Consider the following 21,715-nt stretch of genomic DNA (forward strand, 5'->3'; position numbering starts at 1 on the left):
GTTGGAGTCCTGGAAGATAGAGTTTGAGCTAAGATGTGCTTTGCAGAAGGAATTTTATTTTCACTGTTGGCTTGAACTGGGAGAGTATTGTGTGAGAGCAGGATACGGTATGATGTAATTTGAGCACCCAGATTTCCTACTGTGAGTTTATCAGAATGTGATAAATAAATAACCAGAAATAATGTTATCCCTATAATTCCTGTTTTATACTACTAATATACTGTAATCCTCTTTTATAGCCTGCTGCAGTCAACAGCATTCTAGCTAATAAATTTATTATTGCTTTCCTCCTAGCAAGGAAGAAAGGTTACTAGGAAGGGTCTGCTCCACCTCTTCCTCATTTCAATACCAATTAGAGTGGGATTGGGAGCTGCATGAGTGGCAGAGTGCTCTGACTGTGGAATGTCATCAGGAAGAGAGATGAAGATTTATTGTTTCTGTCCCTAAAGTGATATGGAGAGTCTGTCTGCAAAAGTCAGTCTCCTCTGTACTGCTGACACAACAGGGAAAAGGTGTCAGAACAGTATAAAAGCTGTACATGTGCCACAACGAAACACCATTATTTAGAAATGATGCTTTATGAACCTGTAATAGGTGAATTTAGTGTCACTTTAGCACAGTGGTTCAGCCTTAGCAATTAATATTACCTTAATATTACACTTAACTGTATTACTTACGTGAGAAGTGCTTTGCAGCTGTAGTGCTTTGATGGATGTGCATTCTAGTTCTTGGGAACTTCACTGAACAAGCAATGCTACCTTAGGCTTGACTGGACAAGCCACAAATAATTTAACAATCCACAACCCAAGACATAAAGTCATTGTTTGAAAAATGATAGTTTGATAAGCTCTTTGCTGTTTTTAATGTTATGCTTTGCAGCTTCAGAAGCTTCTTACTATGGACCCTACAAAGAGAATTACCTCAGAGCAGGCTTTGCAGGACCCCTACTTTCAAGAGGATCCTCTGCCTACATCAGAGTATGTATTCCCTCTTCTGTGCTCTTCAGGGGTATTGTCTTCTTGCTAAATGCTAATCCCCGAAATGAGATGACAGCTGAAAAATTCATGGATGTCTACCTATATCCACAAGAAGTAGTAGCTTGGACAGCTCAGTAGAAACTCTTAGTGTAGTACTGAAGTGTCTATATCTACTGGTGCTAGAACTGAGCAGCCGTGGACAGCAAACCAGTACCGCACTAAAGTTGTAATTCTGAATGTACTACCAAAGCTAGTATGACAGTATTACTGCAGTACATTATTAATCTGTGCCCTGTTCTGTTCTGCCTTACACAGCCTCACAGAACCCTGTTTTCTGTTGCCTGGTTTCATTGTGCCTCTCCCTGGGACTAGTCAGTTCTCTGACCTACAGCCTCTTTCCATGCCCTCTTGCACAGGGTAATAGTATGAGGAGAGAAGAGTGAAGAGATCAATGACTGCCTCAAATCCCACAAGTCCCCTGTTCAGAAGGCTTGAGAGTACAGATTTTATATCTCTCTATATTTTATTGTCATGAAAAATTCAACTGATACATTCAATTCCTACCGGCAGACTTTCTTTTTGCAGTTTCTCTTCACAGTTTTTAGAAGTGTGGCGGTTCATAGCATTATGAACCATAGGAAGGGCGACTTCCACCTTTGCTTTCACTGCTTCCTCAGCTAGCAGGCAACACTAAAAGGAGGGAACAGCCACTGGAGTGCAAAAGGAGTCTAGTTAATACCAGTTGAGGTTTTTTTTTTTTCTTCTTTCTTCTTCTTTTTCTGTTTGGATAAGCCAAACACTACATAGCAGCTAGATTAGGAACTGTTTACGCACTTTAAAAAAAAATCATGTCATGTTGATTGTATTCTGAATGCTGGCACAGAAATCTAAGAAATTGATACTGGTCGAGATCTACCAGTAATTTTCTATTTAGTGTTTATCTGATGCTACCTTACATAGAGCTATAGCTCCCCACAGATTATAGGATAACGTGATAAAGTCTCTGCCGTAAATGTTAAGGAATGTTCCAGATGAATTTTTAAAGCTCTTTTTTTCTCTCTAAACAAGACCTGAGAAGCTAATGGAAAGTAACTCTGCAGTTGTGATTGGCAAATATTTAAGCCCACTGTAAGCCAAGGTGGGCTCATAGACATACATATTATTTGGATCAGGCCCTTTATTCAGTGAGCCATGCGTGTTCCAACTAGGTGTTGTGGAGCCTCTGACACTGTGTTTGTTCGTTTTGCCATCTGGATCGACAAGTGGCCATTCTAGCATTCAGGCATGCTCTACCATGTCATGATTTCTAAATGATGGCCTCATGCCAACATCAGAGAGATACAATATTCTGATCAGCACCTAACTGCTGCTATCTGCTGCTATCTTGGGTGCTTACAGTGCCATTCAGTTATGGAGACAAGAATCATGAAATACAAGAAATTAAATTGTGCTATATTCAATTGGTTTTAATATATCATTAAGTAAATGTGTCACATGTACAAATTTGTGGAGTGTTTACTGCTTACTGTGTTTCAGTGTATTTGCTGGCTGTCAGATTCCATATCCTAAAAGAGAATTCCTCAATGAAGATGAACCTGAAGAGAAAGGGGATAAGGTATAATAAACTGCTTTTTTTTTTTTTTTTTAAACTGTGCAATAAAAGAGAGTCATGGTGCTCCTAAATGAAAACTAATGAAGCGTGAAGAGTTAACTAAAAATGTGTTTTCCAGGCAAGGCGCTCTTAAAACTGCTTCCCAGACAGATTAAAAGCATCAGGTGACTTTGGGGTGTCTCAGGCAGTATCACCAACATGGTTTGCCCTGACCTGTGGGGAATGAGCTGGATGGATTGTTCTGTCAGCAGTAGTCTGCTTTCAGCTGCCATCATTCCAAGAGGACCTTGCTACCTCCTCCTGCATTTCATGATGAAAATACATTGTGATCACGTGAAAAGGATGGAATTTCCATTGTATGACTGGCATACATCCAGCCATTTGAAAGTAAATGGCTGTCAGGGTCTCAAATAAATAGTGGCAGCCTGCTTCTTGCACCTCATCAGAACATTTCATCCGTCTGCACAGTTTCCTGATCGTGTTTTAAGGGCCCTCAGACAAAGGAGCAAAAATCTGCTCTGAATACTCTTTCCCATAGTCCCATAGATATGGGCAAGGATGTGTTTGTGTGCATAGTAAATTCTGGTGTGTTTGCAACATAATCTGACCAGCTTTGTGCGTGTAGCTCAGCTGTGCTACGTGACCACAGTGACTGTCCCATCATGCTGTGCTATAGTGCATGAAACAGCTTGTAATTTTCGCTTAAAAGTGTACAATGAGACACCAACAGTAATGTGTAGCTAGCAAAATGTGAAGAAGACGGCCTTAAACTGTAATTATCTGATGACTACATAAGGGCTGTTAATCTTTTGGAGAAACCATATGACTACATGCATCTTCTTTCAGATTTTCTGTGTAACGTGAGAAACCAGCTGAGTTTAGAAGTGTGCCTGTCACAATACATTTCAGACAGCAGATTTTGTTTTTCAAAATAGATATTGTAGATTCTTCTGTCCTGAGAACAAGTGGTAATGTCCTGGATTTTTGAGTCCAGATAGTTTTTTTCAAAAAGAACAAACAAGACACCTAAGCAAAAATACAATGAAAGTCATGATACTGTTTTGATTGTAATTTACTTACTAGCTCTGCTTCAACTCTCACAGCTTCGAAAACAAGAACAAACCTCCTGAATTAAAATGACTCTGGCATTTGTTAAGTCAGTGTATTTAAGAGTAAATACCTTTTTCCTGGGAGTGTTGGGGTGGGGGGGGAGGGGAACAATGGCATGTTTATATTCAAAACAGCCATTATATAAACGGTCTTTGAGATTGTTGGGGACAGTCACGTACGTACGCACACTCCAAAAAAAACTTTTTTCATCATTACTGAATGTGTTCCCACAGTGTAGAAAATGTGAAGGTAAAGGATATTCTGAAAGTTGGATCTCTGCCATGTTTTGTTTCTTAATGTTGTTGCAAGTGAGAAGATGATTTTTTTTTAATAGTGTTGGTTTCTGGTTTATTTTTAAAACCATAAATATTTGTATACCCCTTTGGAAATGTAGAGGAGTTCTCTGTGTTTGGAACTTGCATCTGAATTGAATAACCTTTAACATAAGCATCCATTCTTCAAAATGGTTAATCGTTAGTCAGCAAAGCTAAAATGAGTGTTCGTAAAACAAAGTGGAAAAAATTATTTTCTCATTCAAATTCTGTTAGGCAAGTTTCTGCTGGGCTTGTTTCTAGGTAGGATCAGAATTTCATTTTGGTAATTTGTGCCTGAGAGGTGACACATGGTAACATGTTGCTAACTGTAGACCTTTTGCAAGTTTATTAATTTAGGATCCACCATGAACTAGACTGACCTGAGGACAATGTTTTTGCTGGCATAAGCTGTTTTTGTGCACTAAGGTGATGCAGCTAAACCCCAGCCAGAGTCTGACAGAGTAGATCTCAGTCTCTACCCAGGCAGTAGCAGCAGTAGCTGCACAGAAGAGCAAGCTCAGACTAGTCAGGTAAATTTTGTTCTAATGTCCAAAGCATGAAACATGGGACCTACGACAAACTGTTGTCTTTGATTGTGAGAGTTCCTGCAATATTTGTTTACCTATAATGAAATTGCAGTTTTTCAGTGCTCTCAGTAGCAACACCCTCACTTGCATCCAAACACCCCTATGAAAACACAAGTTTCGGACTTGTAGCACAAATACCGCCTTAGTTATTGGCATTTGTTTGTATAAGTGAAGCTCAAACCATTATGAAGAGATAAACTGCATCTTAACAATTTGTTTTTACAGGCTAGCTTGATTAACTTTTAAAATTGTTGAAGTTTAAATCTCCCGGGAAACAGAATCTGACTGAGATGGGATTTGAGGACTACAAGCAGGAGTATATATTATTGGTTTTGCTAAACGAAAAATGGAAATGCAAGCCACCTCTTAAGTCCTTGAAGATGCAAGGCTTCTTTGTAATCTTAAATGAATACATCATTGCAAATTTCATCTGAATGTATCTTGGGAGACTATTGTGATGAATGGCATAGATACAGATCTTTTACGTCATTTATCTAAATGCCTTTTGGTGATTGGGGACATCAAAAATTTTCTGCTGGTGGCAACTGGTTGTCATGATTTCTGAGAAACTAATAAAGTGAGGTTTTTATAAAAGGCTGCCATACTAAAGCTTTGATAATTATATAAGCAGATATTCCAGGAAAAGAAGACTGTCCTGAAATGTTCCGTACAGTGTATTGGGGAGGAGGGTAGTAAGGCTTTTTACTTCAAGCCATGACAATTGTAGGTTTTTTCCATGATGAACAAGTGACATATCTCACATTTGGTGTGAAATTGCTTTTCTTCACAATTCTCTGATGTGCTTTAGTTCTCTGATGCAGGAGCCATCCCCAGTGCTTGAAACCAGACAAATGGGTGGTCTTTCCTTGTAACTCTTTAACCGTGGAGGGCAGTTGCACTCGGCAGGTTTTCTAACCTTCCCTCCAGTTCCCTAATACTCTTTTTAGTCTGTAGCCCTCTGAGGCCAGAAGAGTACAATGTCTTTTGCTCATGTGTTTCCCTTCTTAACTTTTTTCTCTCTTTTGTGGCACTTTTCTCTTTGTGTCTTCCTGCTAGGTCCCAGTGTCCTCTTCATTGTCTGGCTTCTCTTCCTTTGCTAGTCTTCGCCTTCCCTTGCCACATTCTTCCATCAGCTGTTTCTGCCTGTTTCGTCTTCAACTCTTTGGCTGTGGTCAATTTTCACTTTTCTGCTATTTCAATAAGATTTTCTGACCCCATACCTAGCACACCATGCTGGACCACATTCCCAGTACACCACTCTCTGCAAGGTACTTAAAAGCAGAGAGCAAAGTAGTAATGAAACCCATTTCTGGTTCTGCCACAGAATTTCCTCACAACCTGGAAGAAATTATATAATTCCTCTGGTCTCAATGTGCTTACCTTCTGTCAGTAATGCTGCCGACCTCCTTCGGTTATTGTAATGTGTGTGAAAGTTTGAGAAGTGGTTTTGATTCTGAGTGAATGAGGCTGTTGAAGCACTTAGAATAATTTACTGTGGTTCACCATGTCTCCTGCTGAGCTCTAGTGAAATTTTGGGGTTTTTCAATTCATTAGGTGATTACTGTTTTATAAATGGTTCCTTCCACTCTCTTCTCTGAATGCTTGGCTAGCTGTAGGAGGCACTAGACTGTCCTTCCAGTTTTAGTCTAGCTTGCTTTGTTTAAAACAAACAAACAAAAAACAAAAAAAGCCCCAACCAACCAAACAAAAAGCAAAATGACCACAAAATGGGATGCCACCACAAAGTGTGCAAGAGTGTACAGAGGATGCGTTTCTCTCAACATACAGCCTTGCTTTGGTCTTCCATCGAGCAGCAGGGCCTGCCGCCTCCTCCACAGACACGGTGGCGCTGGGGTTGGCAACTCCATAAAGCTCACAGACTAGTTCAGTGCAAGTGACTGTGTTGTGCCACTCCTTCCCCTAGAATCAGCAGCAGCAGAACCAACATCAGCAGCAAACAGCACCTCAGCAGCAGCCGCAGGCAGCGCCGCAGCAGCCGCAGCCGCAGCAGCAGAACAGCACCCAGACCAACGGGACAGCCGGGGGCGCTGGCACGGGAGGCGGGGGTGCGGGCGCAGGACTCCAGCACAGCCAGGACTCCAGCCTCAACCAGGTGCCTCCGAACAAGAAACCACGCATAGGGCCTTCAGGCGCTAACTCAGGCGGGCCTGTCATGCCTTCAGATTATCAGGTACCTCTTGATTTTTTTGCTGCTTCTGATACTGTAGGGCCAAAATACTGGTTTTCCCCCTTCCCCACTGAAAGAACAGGTCATGTTTTAATGACTTTCTCATGTAACCTGAGCAGGCGTGCTATGATATATTAGATAAAAATGGGGGTTTGAAGGTTTAAAGTAAAAACGTTTTGTTCTGTGGTTAGTAATTTTGAAAAGAAAACAGGTATCTGCTGCATCCTGTGAAGTGTTGAGGACTAGTTCACTGCAGGAAGGCACTTAAATGTATGCTTAACTTCTATGTTTGAGAGTAATCTTACTGAAGGCAGTGGAACTATTTCATGCACATAAATGCTGTGTTAGATCAAGTTCAGGGTACTCAGCTCCCGGCAATATTAAATCCTGTGTAGAAGCAGATCTATGAAGATCATGAGAAGCAGAAGTAAAGTCAGAACCAGACTCTCTCATTTGATTCTTGCTTCATTTTACCTCATATCATCACATGTATGGAGTAGTTCTGTAGTTTATTCTAGTATCTTGCTAAGTCTACCTCTAATGTTAAAGAAAAAAAATGCGTGTTAGCACAGGAATGATGTTTTGGTTGATCAGTATGATTCATGCTAAAGTAGGGCACAAAGAAACACATCGTTTGTAATGTGACCAAAGTTGAATAGATATCATGTGCAGTAGCATTTATAAGTAAAAGCAGTATCACTGAATTATTTTTGGATTTCCATACTCGGTTTTGCATCCTAGAATGATATTTTCCACTGGAAAAGTGACTTACACTAAATACAGAAAGCATTGAACTTACCAGGATGTTCAATACTTGTGAGTTTGTACCTGCTGGGACAGCAGTGAGTTGTAAAGCAGAATAAGGTAGATATTAAAGGTAGATTTTAAAAGATGCTAGGGATGCCATCTGCTACTAGCCTTCGAAGGGATCCCACCTTGGAGAATGGTCTTATCAGGCTGTTTTAAACTTAAAATAAGTAGCTTTTAAAAAACCCAGCTCTGGAGTTGCCTTGACTTAGCCCTCCAGACCTTCTCCACAGACAATTGATTTCTTAGTGCCAGACGTTTTTCTCCCATTTCTGTTTTACTCTTTTAATTACAAATGATCATGAAGGCATTGAGGGCAATTCAAGGGTAAGGACAACTAGTTTTCTCTTTTGAAAAGTTCCAGACAGGCTTGAGGTCTGGACAGATCACTACAGCTGTCTGACTACACAGTATTTATGGCTGGCCTGTTCTGGTCTGTATTTTGAGGACTGGTGTGCTGCGTTTGATGACATCCATCATAGAATCCTTATACAGCTCTCTGAATTGTTGGCAAACTTCCCCTTACAAGTTGCTAGCAGTCTGGAAATATATTTAGATAGTTAGATTTTCTTTTTTTACCCCCTGTGACTCTTTCCTTCTAAACTTTAACAGCACAGGCATCAAAATGATAATCTGTGTTTCCTTTACATCACTTGCTAATTGTATGGTCCGATTATCCATTTTTACACTTGCGTTTGGCTATCTGCCCTTAAATTCTAGCTGACAGTCTTCTGTTCCAGAAAGGAATGTCTGCAATTTGTCTAAGTCTGACTTCGTTAAAAACAAATTCTGCTCTGTGGAACAAAAATAAGCATGGGCAAGTTAATGCATTCTTGTAGTCTTATGGCATTAATTTTACTCCATTATATCTTAGAAGCAGGAAGAAGATTCCCTTTGCTTTGAGTTTCATTTAGGTTGTGATTTAAAGTCTCCATTGAAATTTTTTTGGTAGTTCACCAACCTCAATATATGTTGCTTACACAAATGCCAGTGCGAATTCCTTGTTGAATTTTACTGAGCATTCCTTATGTGACCATGGGTGTTTTGCTTAGCATGGTGAGCTGATGCTTTTCATCCAGAATATGTTTCTATGAAGTCATAACATTTATCACAACTCTCTCTTTTCTGTTAGAAGTTGCAAAAACTTTCAGAATTTTGAGACAAATTCCAGGTTTCAGACACTCTGTTAACAATCTAACCATTCAGGCCAAGCGTAATCTGATTATTAACAGCATACGTGCCGCTGGCAGACGTCTCTTCCAAAGCCGGTGTGCTGAGCTGTTATCTCCCAAACTGACCTTTATAAACATTGATACTATATTGAGATACAGAATCTGCAAGATTGGACTGCTGTCTTTCTCTCTTTAGCCTCACTGTGCTTCCCCTTGAAAGCAACCTTCATATTCCTACATTAGACAGAACACAGAAAAAGTAGTGTGATATTTTTAGGGTTTAGTATGGTTTACAATTCATGTAAAATTAAAGCTATGGAACTATGTACAGAAACAAAGGGCAGAAGTGGTTTGCGCTGCCTGAACTTTAGGCTCCTGCTCTTCTTCATCCAGCTGAAAAGTTGTCAGGAGGCTTTCACAGTTCTCCTGGTTGAGCTCCAATGGTTAGATGACCTCACTGACTGGGGTATTGACTTCACTGAGCAGATTCTTGGTCTGTGGAGGATGTGGTATTCTTACAGACCCACTGTCTCCATGGGATTTCCATTCAGAACTCGAACTTCTCCAGAGGCTTTCTGTAACTCATAATCCTGATATTTAATCAGAGTGTAGGATCTTAACACTTTTCCTAGACGATTGCTGTTGGCCACAGTCTTGCTGCTGACCCTTGGGCATAGCCAAGTAGAACCATCAACTAGACAGTGGACAGAACTCTATTGAATGGTTGCCTGACCCTGCACTTAACTTGGCTGGAAACAAACTGTTTACTGACTGCGAATAGGTTTGTGTTTCTTTTTGTAGACTCTCCTTTCTTGTGGACTGGGGTGGGGTTTACCTTGCTAGAGAGTCTCCTATCCATTGTGGAGCACTTTTTCTGCAAAGTGATTTTGCAGCTTACATGATTTTGCAGCTCATTATTAATTCTGCACAGGGAATGGATATGGTAATAAAAGGGCAAATTCAGCAGGCTGGAAGTTGCAAATGATCCATAAATTTGTCTTGCTGAGATTGGGGTCTACTGAGCTAATATCCCAAACATCGGAGGGAAAAAGAAAACATTCTGGAAAATAAATGTTAGGTTATTGCATATACGCATGCAATTGTCCTTGCTTCCACTAGATAAGGCAGCAGGTTGAAAGGCTCACCTAGAAGTATATTATTTTATCCTACTAGACATTTTTGTCATTTAGATAAATTGAGTAACTCTTAAGTCATGGTTGTCTCTTTGTCAGGAACAGAATAGATTGTTTGTCTCTAACTTTTAGTATTTCCTATCTCAGAAAGGGTGTTTGGCCTCAGCATTTTGTTTTTGCATTAATAGCACTTAGAATAATGATAGATGCAAGTTTAAGAAACAGCTGAATTTTGCAATGGAGTCTGCTCTCTCTTGTGTCTTGTGTATTTTTCCTTCAAAAATGGGTGTATACGTGCTGTACTTCTAGGTATCTGCCAGTGACCTTGTGTGTTTTGTGTGCTGTGTTAAGGCTGATTGCAGATCAGATTGATTACTTATTTTATGGGACCTTAAACCGTAACACTGTTTAGTCAGCTTCTCCAACAGTCACATTTTAATGAGCTTCAGAGAGGTTAAAAGTTTTCTGAGCTGCATAGTCCTAACAGGCTGGTTTTCATTCCCCTGATCCCACTCTCTTTTCCTGCAGCACTCCAGCTCACGCCTGAGTTACCAAAGCAACATTCAGGGATCTTCTCAGTCCCAGAGTACAATGGGCTATTCCACGTCGTCTCAGCAGAGCTCCCAGTATCACCAATCTCATCAGTCTCACAGGTACTGAGGGGGTTAACGGACTGCACTCAGAAAGGAACGGACTAAAAGCCAGAAGACTCCAGCAATATGAAGTTCATAACGACGAGAAGAACCAAAAATACAAACTATGATGCAGAATTAAAATTCATGATGATAAAAGGAAAACTTCACTCCACTGAAGACTTCCACCCTTCCACCCCCCGCCCCTTTATTGCCATAAAGGAGATTCTCGTGAAGTTTTCCTTCCTCCCTGCCCTTGCATGTGCTCCATTGTGGTTACTCTAATGAACCCTTCTGATCTGAACCCAGCACTTAACTTCTTTAACCTTTGGAATTTTGAAGGATTCCTGGTGCACCTTCCTTATGCTGTAGTGATTGCCATAAATCTGTCTTTTCAATCTCTTTGATGGCATTTTAAAGTTTTAAAATCTTGAACTCCCAGGCTTTCAAGCTTGTATATAGTTAGTTTTATACTACGCAAACCAGTTTAGCTATACAGGTATATTGCACCTTTTTAAAGCACTATGTTATTTTCACAGGATATTACTGGTTTGCTCATGGATGTCAAGAACAGCAAAATTTTACTGTTCCAGAGTATTTTACTATTCTGTTTTTATTAGTCTAGTTTTCAGGCGAGGTCTTAAAAATAAAAAAATTTTAAAAATAAATAAAATTAAAAAAAGAAAAAGGAAAAAAGAAAAAAACCCACCCAAGTCTCTGCAGCGACAAATAAGCTTCATGCTACTGGACTGAACGCCAAACAGAAGATTGCTGATATTTCTTAACTCATTCACATTGAATTCTTGAAATCACAGTGATCATGCTCTGACTAGTTTTAAATTAAGTGTTATTTTGAATGAAACCAGGACAGTCACATAAAAAGGAGATGCTTTCAGGATCTGTTGGAACAGAAGAATGGAATGTCTTCCCAGGCTGGACACCAAAATAGTCAGGAAAATGTATTTACTGCCCTCAAGTCTCAGTAGGAATGTGGATGATGGGCTTGTTTTTTCTTTTAAGCAGCTGATTAATGTATGTGAGAGTTCTATAAATTTAGCTTTCTTTCACATTCCTGAGTCAGTTTTCTAACTGTAAAGGTGACAGAAATACTAAGACTTGTGAAAACAGATGCATTTAATCATTTTATGTTAGAATTAATAATTAAGAGAAATTAATGTGCAGTTTGAAAAGCATGTTGAAAATTGTTCCTTCTTCATGTTTATAATGCATATTCTGTGTCCCTCACATTGCTGTGATTAACCCAGATTAGTTACACCAGATGCGCTTGATTGCACTGGAATGTTTCTTTTTCCCTAGAGCAAACATGTTTTGATTGTGCCTAAGGACTGTAAGCGGATGGGTAGCTGGCAGAAAATCCCCAGTAAATAAGAGTTCAGAAGCATAATCAGAGGATTATTGTCCAACTTCTGCAACCACAGTTATTCGGAGAGACACAACATGTAATTTGGGACAGCTTCATTTTTCCTTCAGCCTTCAGAAATAAGGCTGGCTCTTGTTGCAGAAAACCTGGAAAAAAGCATTTAGAAAGCTACTAGCAATGTAACATCACCGAGCTTCTACAACTGGTGTCCAGAGAAGAGGTGAAGTGAGAAGAGTTTCTGTGTAAACAGTTAATGTTACAGGCTCTTATACCCCAGTGTGTTCTCTGCTGTCCTGAGTCCATACAAAAAAAAGTGTCTATACCCATACACATTCACACTGAAGTGGTGATCATACCTAGCAAGATGAGAAAATCTGTTTGCTCTGAGGAGAATGCTTTTCATCACAGCCAGACACATACATGTTTCTACTGGATTTGATCTCCCAATCACCTTTAGTGCCCCCTTGCTCCTCGAACACATGTTGTTTTCATACCTGCTGGGAGCGGTTGGCTTGCTTTGGCCATATCTACCATCATGTGGTTTTGACAACACCCAGCTTCTCTGGAAAAGCAACTAAAACCTGCTTTTGTCATCAAACGGGAAAGAAGGTGGTAAAAATGAAATGAGGCAATTTGAAGGAGAAAAATATTTCTGGGGAAGGATAATCTCCCAAAAGATACTTTCGATGTGTAACCGTTGAAATGCTACATATTATACCTACCCTAGTAGCCTGTTTGAAAGAACATATTTTAATTGTTCCTTTATTTTATTTCAATGAGTCTGGGGTTACATTCTTTAAGTGGAATGTCTCACTCCTTACTGATGTTAGGATGAGGTACCTTTGAGCTAACGGATATTTGACCAATGCCATAAAGTAGTGTTTACTTTACATTTTTGTGACTTGAATCATAGAATGTCCTGACTTGGAAGGGGACCCCAAGGATGATCAAGTCCAACTCCTGTCCCTGCACAGGACAACCCCAAATTTACACCACGTGTCACATACACCAGAATGTCACATTTCTGGAAACTAACTGCTGGCAGAGTAATTTTTGTCCCCTTCTGTTCTTTTTACCCTTCTGTTCTCTCAAGATCCTTTTTTCTTTTCCATTAGAGTTATCTAACGTTTATTCTCCCTACTGTGACCTGCAGCTGATCATCAAAACTCGTGTAACGTCAGGAGGTGACAGGGAGGCATGTTACCATACAGTTAATTAAGGTGGGCTCTTGTGCCAATAAGGCAAATCATGGTGTAGATTAATCTGTATGTAGAGTGTGAAACTTCACAGCAATGTAAGGTGCTTTAATCAAGTGAGCTTCCAGCTTCTAGAGCGACTGCCACAACCTCTCTCTAAGCTGAACTGGCATTTCTGCCTTGGTTAGGTCTGATAGACGACCGCACGCTGCTCCTGTCTAGCTTTTGTGTGCACAGGCGAAGCTGAGCTGACTTCCTCCGTTGCCTTCAAACTCACAAATGGGAGGAGAGTGAATAAGAGCAGAAGCATTTGCTGTGAAATGTAGGCTGTGCACGCTCTTCTAGTTCCTTCCTGGTGGTGAGATAATTCGCCTTTTCTTGGGAGCTCGGTGTGCGTTGCCAGGGTGGGTGGCAGTCATAGTGGAAGAAGTCTTGCTCTCCAGCAGTCATCCCATGGGGTAAAAACGCTCCGCTTTCAGAAGCGAATCATGCAGCGTGTCGTGGGAAGCCAGGACCACGTCATTTTAACGTTCTTTTTTGCCTGTGCAGTTTCATTAGTACTCATAGCTCTGCCTCTGCCCATAACCTTTACACCCTCACCAAAGTGTTTCACACTGGTACCGAGAGAGGCAGGTGACACCGGCAGAGCTGTCTTCTCCATCCTGGTCGCCTGCTGGAGAGCGGGCCGCCGAGTACGGCTTTGCCCATCGTGGCTCAGAGGAAACAAACGTGTGGGGAATGAATGGGACGAGCGGCCTGGTCCGCATTGGTGAAGTTTATGTAGCACAAACTGCACAATGAAGGAAAAATATAGGGAAAGCTGCGAGTCCTGCACTGTATCTGTGACACTGTATCTGGGGAGGGGGAGGGAAGAGCATTCGTAGCGGGAGGGGTGGCGGGAAGCTAGAAGTGTTCAAATATGTATAATATTTTATATAAACATAATAAGCTTAGTTCCCCTTCATAATCTTCAGGAATGGTACTTTAACACCATTAAGCAAAGAATTGTTTTAGGATTAAATAAATGTATTGTACATAAGGCCATACATAATCTTCTAAAAATGTCGCCAGACACGAGCGATGTGTATTACTATATGGAAAAAAAAAAAAAAAGTCCTTAATGCACTGTTATCTCCTAAATATTTAGTAGTAAATTAATACTATTTAATTTTTTTAAAAATTTGTCTTGTGTAGACACTAAAAAGTATTACACAAAATCTGGACAGAACATGTCCTTTTTAACAGCAATTTAAAGAACTTTTTATATATGTAAGGTAGTAACTTTTCAAATTGTTCTAGTTGTATTTTCCCATGTTTACTATTTGTGGAAGTGTGCCTGTCTCTATTCAGTTATATTTTTTTTTCTAATAATTTCATGCACGCATCTTTCATTTTTGTAGTTTTCATTAGAAATTGTTGTGTATGTGCCTCATGCTGCCACAAAACTTTGCCGCTCTAGATCTGTGGTGGCCGCATTCGGCAGCGCCTGTGCCAATGGGCTAGCAAAACCACAAAGCGAAATACTTGTTTCTCATTCTAGAGTTGAGAGTTTACTGCTTTTAAGTTGTCTTGATGTCACTCTTGAAATGACTGTTAAAACTAAACTATGAGTTCATTGCATTTATTTTATATTCTTGGTTGTAATGAAATGGAATTGACTTTGCTTCAGTGTGAATTTTTTTAATAAAATAATATACATTTGTAATAATAATAAAAAGTTCAAATAAAATAAGCGTGCTGAAAAGTTTTTGTAAACATTGGCTTTGGGCTACCAAGAGGGAGAATATAGCCCACAAAATTGCAGTTGTAATTATATTCAGGATGTTTATGATATCGTACGCCACACAAAACAAAGCTTGCAAAACCTCAGAGTTGAAACTACAGCTTTTAAAATGCCCATGAGGATATTCATGGGTATGTGTCTATCAACACAGAATGAAGCCTTTTGGAAAACAGGATCGATGGAGTGGTTCTGTTAGATTTTGCCCTCTGCTTAAAAGTATTCTGGCATGCCACGGTGATGCCACTTGTTGAGATTCATTATTACTTGCGTGACAATCTTAAAGACGTGTCTTCTGGAAAAAAAAAGCTGGTTTTCTGCATTCTAAAGCTAAATGCCCTCTTATTTTTGCCTCCTGCTGGACCTTGAAGGATGTCAAGTGACAACATAGAAAGCAGGAGCTAGAATGTATTGTCCATCTAACCATTGTTTCACAGATGGATAATTAACTTCTTCCAAAAATCCCACCTGTGTTGTCCATAACAGTTGCATGGGTAAGAACAGTTGGGATTTACTTCCGCTACCAATCACGGTAAGGAAGAGGTTTCGGTTTCTGATGTGCCTTTTGCACAAGGATAAGACTAGAAGTAGCCGTTTGCCAAAACGCTCAGTCTGCATTTCTGACACCTCATGGATAAGGAGCTGTTGCTTCAGCCTCAACGCAACTGAGCATCCCCAGCTCTATACCACTCATAGTTTCCTCTCTGTTTCTGCTGTCCTGTTTGTTGGTAAGATTGTGCGTTGTCAGCAGCGTTGACTTGGACATCCTTCTTGAAACCTGCTATGTTGGCTCTGTCCCAGTCTTTGTTCTTCTACAGCATCTCTCACTGTTTTTCCTACCTGGTCATGCAATTTACATGGTCTAACCAGCCTCATCATACTGATCTGAATTACAGTTACATCTGTTTTTCTGTCCTTGACAACTATAGAGCTTGCACTTCACAGCCACTCAGAAAGTTGCAGAGTGGGTTGTCTATTAGTCTTTTGCTTTGAGTTGTTGCTTCCTGCGTTGTGTTACTGCCCTGGCTCTGCCATCTCTGTTGCATTAGATGTAAAGCTGCTCTCTTCACTTGTACATCGCTGCTATGTTACCCCATCCCTCTTATTCAAATCAAGTTATCCAAGTTGTCTCCTGGTCTGATCGTCCCACCAGGTCAATCTCTACACACCCCCCATTTTAGATTTCCAAATAAGAGGTTTTATGTTCTGTTTCCAGTTGCCCAGTGTTCCTGAAGACCTGTTGCATAAATTTCTGAAGAATTCCCTCCTAGCTGTCTTCTGCATCCCTCATTAAAGCCCTTTGGCTTTGATGTGTACAGCAGTTTAATATTTTAAACTGCTGGTGTGCTATGAGTCGTACCTATTGTGTTAATGAAAACTGTCCTGGTATTTCATTACACCCTCCAGGCTCTCTGCATCCATCTGTCACCTCCCTCTACGCTTGCTGTAAGCTCCCTGAGACAGGAAGGGTCATTTTGTCCTGATACAGTAACTTCATGACTGGCGCTTGCAGGCACTCTGTAAAGCAAATAATAATCACTGTAATATCATAGTTTTTTACTACTGGGCAATACCCGGTCGTAGCATGAGGACTAATTTCCATGTGCTGTTTGAACACAAAAAGCATTGTATCGGTGCCAAGTATCAGTTTGAGCTGCCTAAACGTGGAACTTGAGCAAGCATTGTTCCAATAGCCAGCAAGCGTTAACGATGGTTTACCTGTAATGTCTTTTTAATGGGTAGGTACTGCTTTCTTACATTCCAGAGAACTTCATGCCCTTAAGATTGCAGAAAAAACAGAATCATTGATTTGTATTTTTATAGTAATGTAGAAAAATATTATTGCATGATTGCTACAATGATTTTTTTTCATTTGGGAGAAATATTTATTGGAACAATAATTGTTTGAGGTAGATTAAATCCACCAACAAGGTTATGGAAGATGTGTGTACAGTCATAGCTGAGCTGCTGAAACTGCTGTGGGAGTACCACGGTTGTTATGTAACAGATATCCAAGATAATCCAGAGTAGGTGTTTAAAAGAATAATGATTATGATTATTATTTGAAGTCTGAAAGTAATGCCAACCTACCTAATAATTTTTATATAATGTGCTTGCCTTGGAGTACTGCTGCAGGATCAGTTTTTCTGGCTTTGTATACGGGCATACTGGTAGGTGTATTGTACGGACTGTAACAGGCCATTTCTGTGATTATTTCGTAGTGTGTTCTTTGAAGTATCTTGAAGAGGACAGAGACCTTGAGAGTATGTAACTTTTACCTATACATTGCATACGTCAAACACATGGCTGAATGAAATATTCATCAATACGTTCCTTTAGCTAAAATGTCATCTGATGATGTTTAGTAAGAAGCTACGTGAAACCTCCAACTGGTGTTTGAAGTCATTGCAGAAAGGATACCTTTGCCCCAGTCCATTGTCGGAATGGAGTTTTGGTTTGCTTAGGCTAGCAGTAAATGTTACAAATAAATCAGTAAAGGAGAATCTGCATTATTCCTTAAATATGACTTTAAGAAGTAAGGAACAAAATAGTCAGGTTTTTGTTACTGAGTCTTGGATGTGACATGGTAGCCAGCAGTAATGCGTTTTATGCAATGTCCATCCCACAAGACTAATCGTGTATCTTAAGTAACAAAAATCCCAATATGTGAAGCACTAAAGAAAGGAATTCTTCATACCTATCAGCAGCAGAGGAAGTTTTGGGATTATGGACCAGGTCCTGTCGATGAATGGCTCAAACATCCTTTCCGCAGCCTGCGTTTGAGCCTACATTGGTAGGGTTCTTCCCTACATCCACAAACAGGAATTCTTTGGGATGCTAGGGAAAAAAAAAGGAGTGGAAGTGTGCAGCCTTTTGCTTTTGTAATGAAGTTTTAATGCTATCTGGTTTTGGTGTCTGAAGTTCTCTGGAACATAATGGACTTTTAAATACATTTAAATGTGTATTTTTAACGCTTACATTGTTAGAAGTACTTTCTACCCTTATCTGGGCAATGTGGCACAGCCCTGCTCTGGAAGATGACCTCTAACTCTGCATGCTTGACCTGGTCAGGGGCACGGCTGTCAATTCAGTGTCTTGCAGACAATTTACACAAGTGGACACTGAACTTTAACCTGTAAGCTTAGGTCACACAGGTCTATGGAAAAGCAATCACCTTTTAAAGAAAACATACTTCCTTGGCTGAAAGGTGAGCCAGAGAACTGCAAAATTAAAGGCTTAAAGTCTTGCCTCAAAAGGTTCCTGTAGTCCTCCAGTTTGACAGATAGCGCTATGAGATGATTGTAAATTGTCAGATCATATTATTATTGCTAGGCCATGCAGTTCAAAACCATCTGTTGCTGGTCTTGCCATTATCTAATACAAAGTAGAATGTGTAGTTTGCGGAATTATAATTACAATTTTCTGTTTTAATTGTATGACTCGTTCTTGCGCAGCGGTACAGAAGGAGGACAGTTTCCAATAGTTTGGTTTTGGCAGCAAAACTCAGAACGTTAACCTGATAACAAAGAGGAACCGAAGGAGATCAGTCTCCTGCCTTGCTGGTGTCCTCCTTTTGCTGCAGCAGAGGGGATTCAAGCAGGCAGATCATATCATGGCTTATGTAATAACTGCAGTTGTTGGGAAACATTTGAGTTTGAAAGAGAAGTGTTTATCTCATAAGTATAGCATCAGAACTGCAGAAGGTGCACCTAGCAAAGTTGACAGGTCTGGGCCACCTCTACAAAATTCCCTGCACATAGCAAGCAAACTGACTCAATCACGTCAAGAAGTTTATAGACTTTGGTCTTACCCACCCATAAATGCATGAAAATCTGTGTAGTTTATGGTTTCAAAATACTCCCCCTGGTAATAATGGAGCTTTTGTTTAAACATTAAAAAGTTTCTTGTAGATTTCAGTATCCCACAAGCATAGAAATAAATCCCTACCCATTTAAGAAACAATGGGGGCATCTACTAACATGCCCTAGTGGGTATGTCCCAACGGGGATTATCGAGAGTTGCTTCTTATATTGTGCTGCTGCTGGATGAAAGCTGGAAGTCCCCTGTGACTTTGAGACAGTCTCTTCTGGGAAGCAGGAATGGAGTAACTTCTGTTATCATCCAGAGTGATATTAGAGCTGTTTAAGTGCATTTGAGTCATCTGAGACTGTGATGTGTATCGTATTTGCACAGTGGCTGTATGCTTTCATCTCCAAGAACTCAATCTCCCATGATAACATTTACATATATTGTCTGTGGAGAAATGCTCAGCTGTGGCTCGTTAATGTAAATCTTATAAAATACTTGTCAGTGGATTGTGTGTGCTGGAGGATGTAGGAAACGACCTGCCAGCTAGATCAGAAGCAGGCATGTTCTTTCCCACCTAAGGTGCCAAACTCATATATCAGTCATAGTGCGTCATGCTTTTATTAATACACAGTGGTTGTGCTATTCCAAGACTGCGTTATCGCTGCAGCTTCTCAGGTATCAGAGCTGAGGTAATCCATTTGTATTCCACCTCGCTCCTTCATGATGTTTTGCGTATGATTGTGGGGAAACCAGCAACTCACTGGTCTGTGACTCTGGTTAGTCTATACACTTCCTTAAAAATGAATTCAAAAGAGCGTGATAGCAGTATTCAGTCTTGCCTGCGTGTGGACTGAGATTTCAGTGCATGCGACATGGCATGCTTGTGGAGGGGACGGGCGAAGAGAGTGGGAAGAATCCCTGCTTCTGTGGGATTCTGTCTCTGGATATGCTACATGTGGTTGTCAAAACAAAACACACTTTTGCTTTTGGATTTCAGGATCTTGCCAGCCAGGTGAACTCCAGCAGTGTGCTCATTCCAATTATTAGGATATGTCCTAAGTTTGTTTAGGCCAGCATGGCTAATAAGACCTAGTAAAACCATGTTGGCATTGGTAGTCATCTGTCACCTCATAAATTTAAAAAAAAAATTACTAACCAAGTTTCCTGTGTCTTGCTCTTCTCACGCACATATCCAAATGTGGAGCTAAGGAATAATTCATTTCCCAAAAATGCAGTGAGAAAACAGGATACCCTGTGTAGCCAGAATAGCTAAGCATACTAAATATAACAGTGCTGAGCATTCATAGAGCAGGTTTCAGGTTTACAGCACGTACCACAGCTTAGGATGTTCAGGGCCAGACATCCCCACCACGTAACGTGATCGCTTCCTTCGGGTGGGTGCAGGACCAGCTCTCAGCCCCGCAGCTGCTGGTGGGGAATGCAGTTACCTGAGCCAGACCCATCTTCTCCCAGCCAGAACCACCCCTCCTGCAAGAGGAGGTGATCTGTGCCGTGGGCATTTTTGTCAGCCCCTGCGTAGACCATGGTACCCATCTGATGTGGAGGTTGGCCACTGCAGGTGTTTGCAAGCCATGGAGTGAGTCAGTCCTCTGAGAGGGTCTGGAAGCAGTGGGGTTGGTGCAGAGGTCCCCTCTTGGGTTGCAGTTGCAGTGGTGAATGCGAGGGGTGGTGAATGCAAAGCACCATCGCAGGGCGGCTCCAACTGCGAGGCCCATGTGCACAGATGGGAAGGGAGATTATCCAGCCTGAAGGAGCGATGGGCCCACCTTATGTGAGCTGTCAGCACACGTTGCAGGCAGTGGGCGTCTCGGGAAGGTGCCAGGAGCACCTGGGGCAAGCCTAGAGAGGGTGGCAGTGCTGCTGCACTGCTCTCCTATCTGGGACAGAGAGGCTCTGGCAGCGGGGTCTGCTTTCTTGGATGCTTTACAAACACCGTGGCACTTCAGAAAAACTCTCTGGACCCCCAAGAGCCCGATCACAATTCCCACCCTTGCAAATTAGAGCACAAGCAGCTGAAAGCGTGAAAAAGCTGGAGCCAGAAGCAAGGTGCCAGCCAGCACAGTGGCGGGCATGTTGCATGCCGCCTCTTCTCCCCACGCACGCCACTCCCGAGGGCCTCCAGGTGGGAGAGGCAGAGGTGGGAGGTGCCACGTGAGGACCAGCTCACTCCTGACTGTGAAAACATGATGCACCGAGTTGCTGCGGCTCGGTGGTTGGATGCCTCTATGGAGTGGGCCTGTGGTACCCATCTTCCAACATGTTTTAGGCCTTGACGTTGCTCGGAGGATCTGATGTGTCCCACATGTGGGTGAGGGTGGGACTTTTGGAAGTTTTTTGAAGTGTGTCCTTCTGCTTCTCTACAGCATTCCAGCTCCAGACCTTGTTTTGCTGTGTTTGAGGTCTGTCCCGCAGAAGGGTCACAAAGTAATGGGCACTTCACTGGATTTGGATGGGTTTAGGGGAGGTCTGATCCCCTCCTATCTTTTCTTCCCCACTCTGTTCTCACCTGCTAGGGCTGCTGTAATCTTTGGCTAAAATGCCCTTCTTCATACTGTGACTCAGCTTTGCCCAGTCCTACACAAACTCTCTCTTCTGCAGACGCCTGCAGCCTGCACCTGAGGATGCCATTTTATGGCTAATGGTAGATACATTTTTAAAAAAAAGCATATATTCAGAGAGCCCTTGGGTGGTTTGTTTCACTTCACTTTTACTGCTGGGGAGGGTGTTGTGCTGCCGATGCTGCCTGGGTCCTGGCTGTCCTGGGGAGCTGTCTGACAGCTCTGGTGTTTGTCCATCAGGACATCTAATGTTACAGCATCTATTTCAGAGCATGGCCTGAGCCCTCCTGGGATTTTTGTCTTCAAATTTTCTTACATATTATACTCTTGGGGATGGAAGCATCGTGCGCCTCGTGGGAGACTACTGAAGAAGCTAGAAAGAAAAATCCTTCATGGGAGAGAACCAGCCAGTTCAGCACTACGGCAGACATCATCTG

General features: G+C 41.4%; 1 protein-coding gene across 1 annotated transcript in view; it reads left to right on the forward strand.

Moving 5' to 3' along the window:
- CDK19 (cyclin dependent kinase 19) overlaps positions 1-14,841 on the forward strand; it is a 136,282-nt gene extending 121,441 nt beyond the window's left edge. The window contains exons 10-13 of the mRNA XM_064447463.1: positions 880-977; positions 2,514-2,592; positions 6,525-6,791; positions 10,429-14,841. Of these exons, the coding sequence (XP_064303533.1) occupies positions 880-977; positions 2,514-2,592; positions 6,525-6,791; positions 10,429-10,560 (576 nt within the window). The 3' untranslated portion in view covers positions 10,561-14,841. The remainder of the gene's footprint in view (positions 1-879; positions 978-2,513; positions 2,593-6,524; positions 6,792-10,428) is intronic.
- The last annotated feature ends 6,874 nt before the right edge of the window (positions 14,842-21,715 follow it).

Source organism: Phalacrocorax carbo, chromosome 3 (assembly GCF_963921805.1).
Source record: "Phalacrocorax carbo chromosome 3, bPhaCar2.1, whole genome shotgun sequence".
NCBI lineage: Eukaryota > Metazoa > Chordata > Aves > Suliformes > Phalacrocoracidae > Phalacrocorax > Phalacrocorax carbo.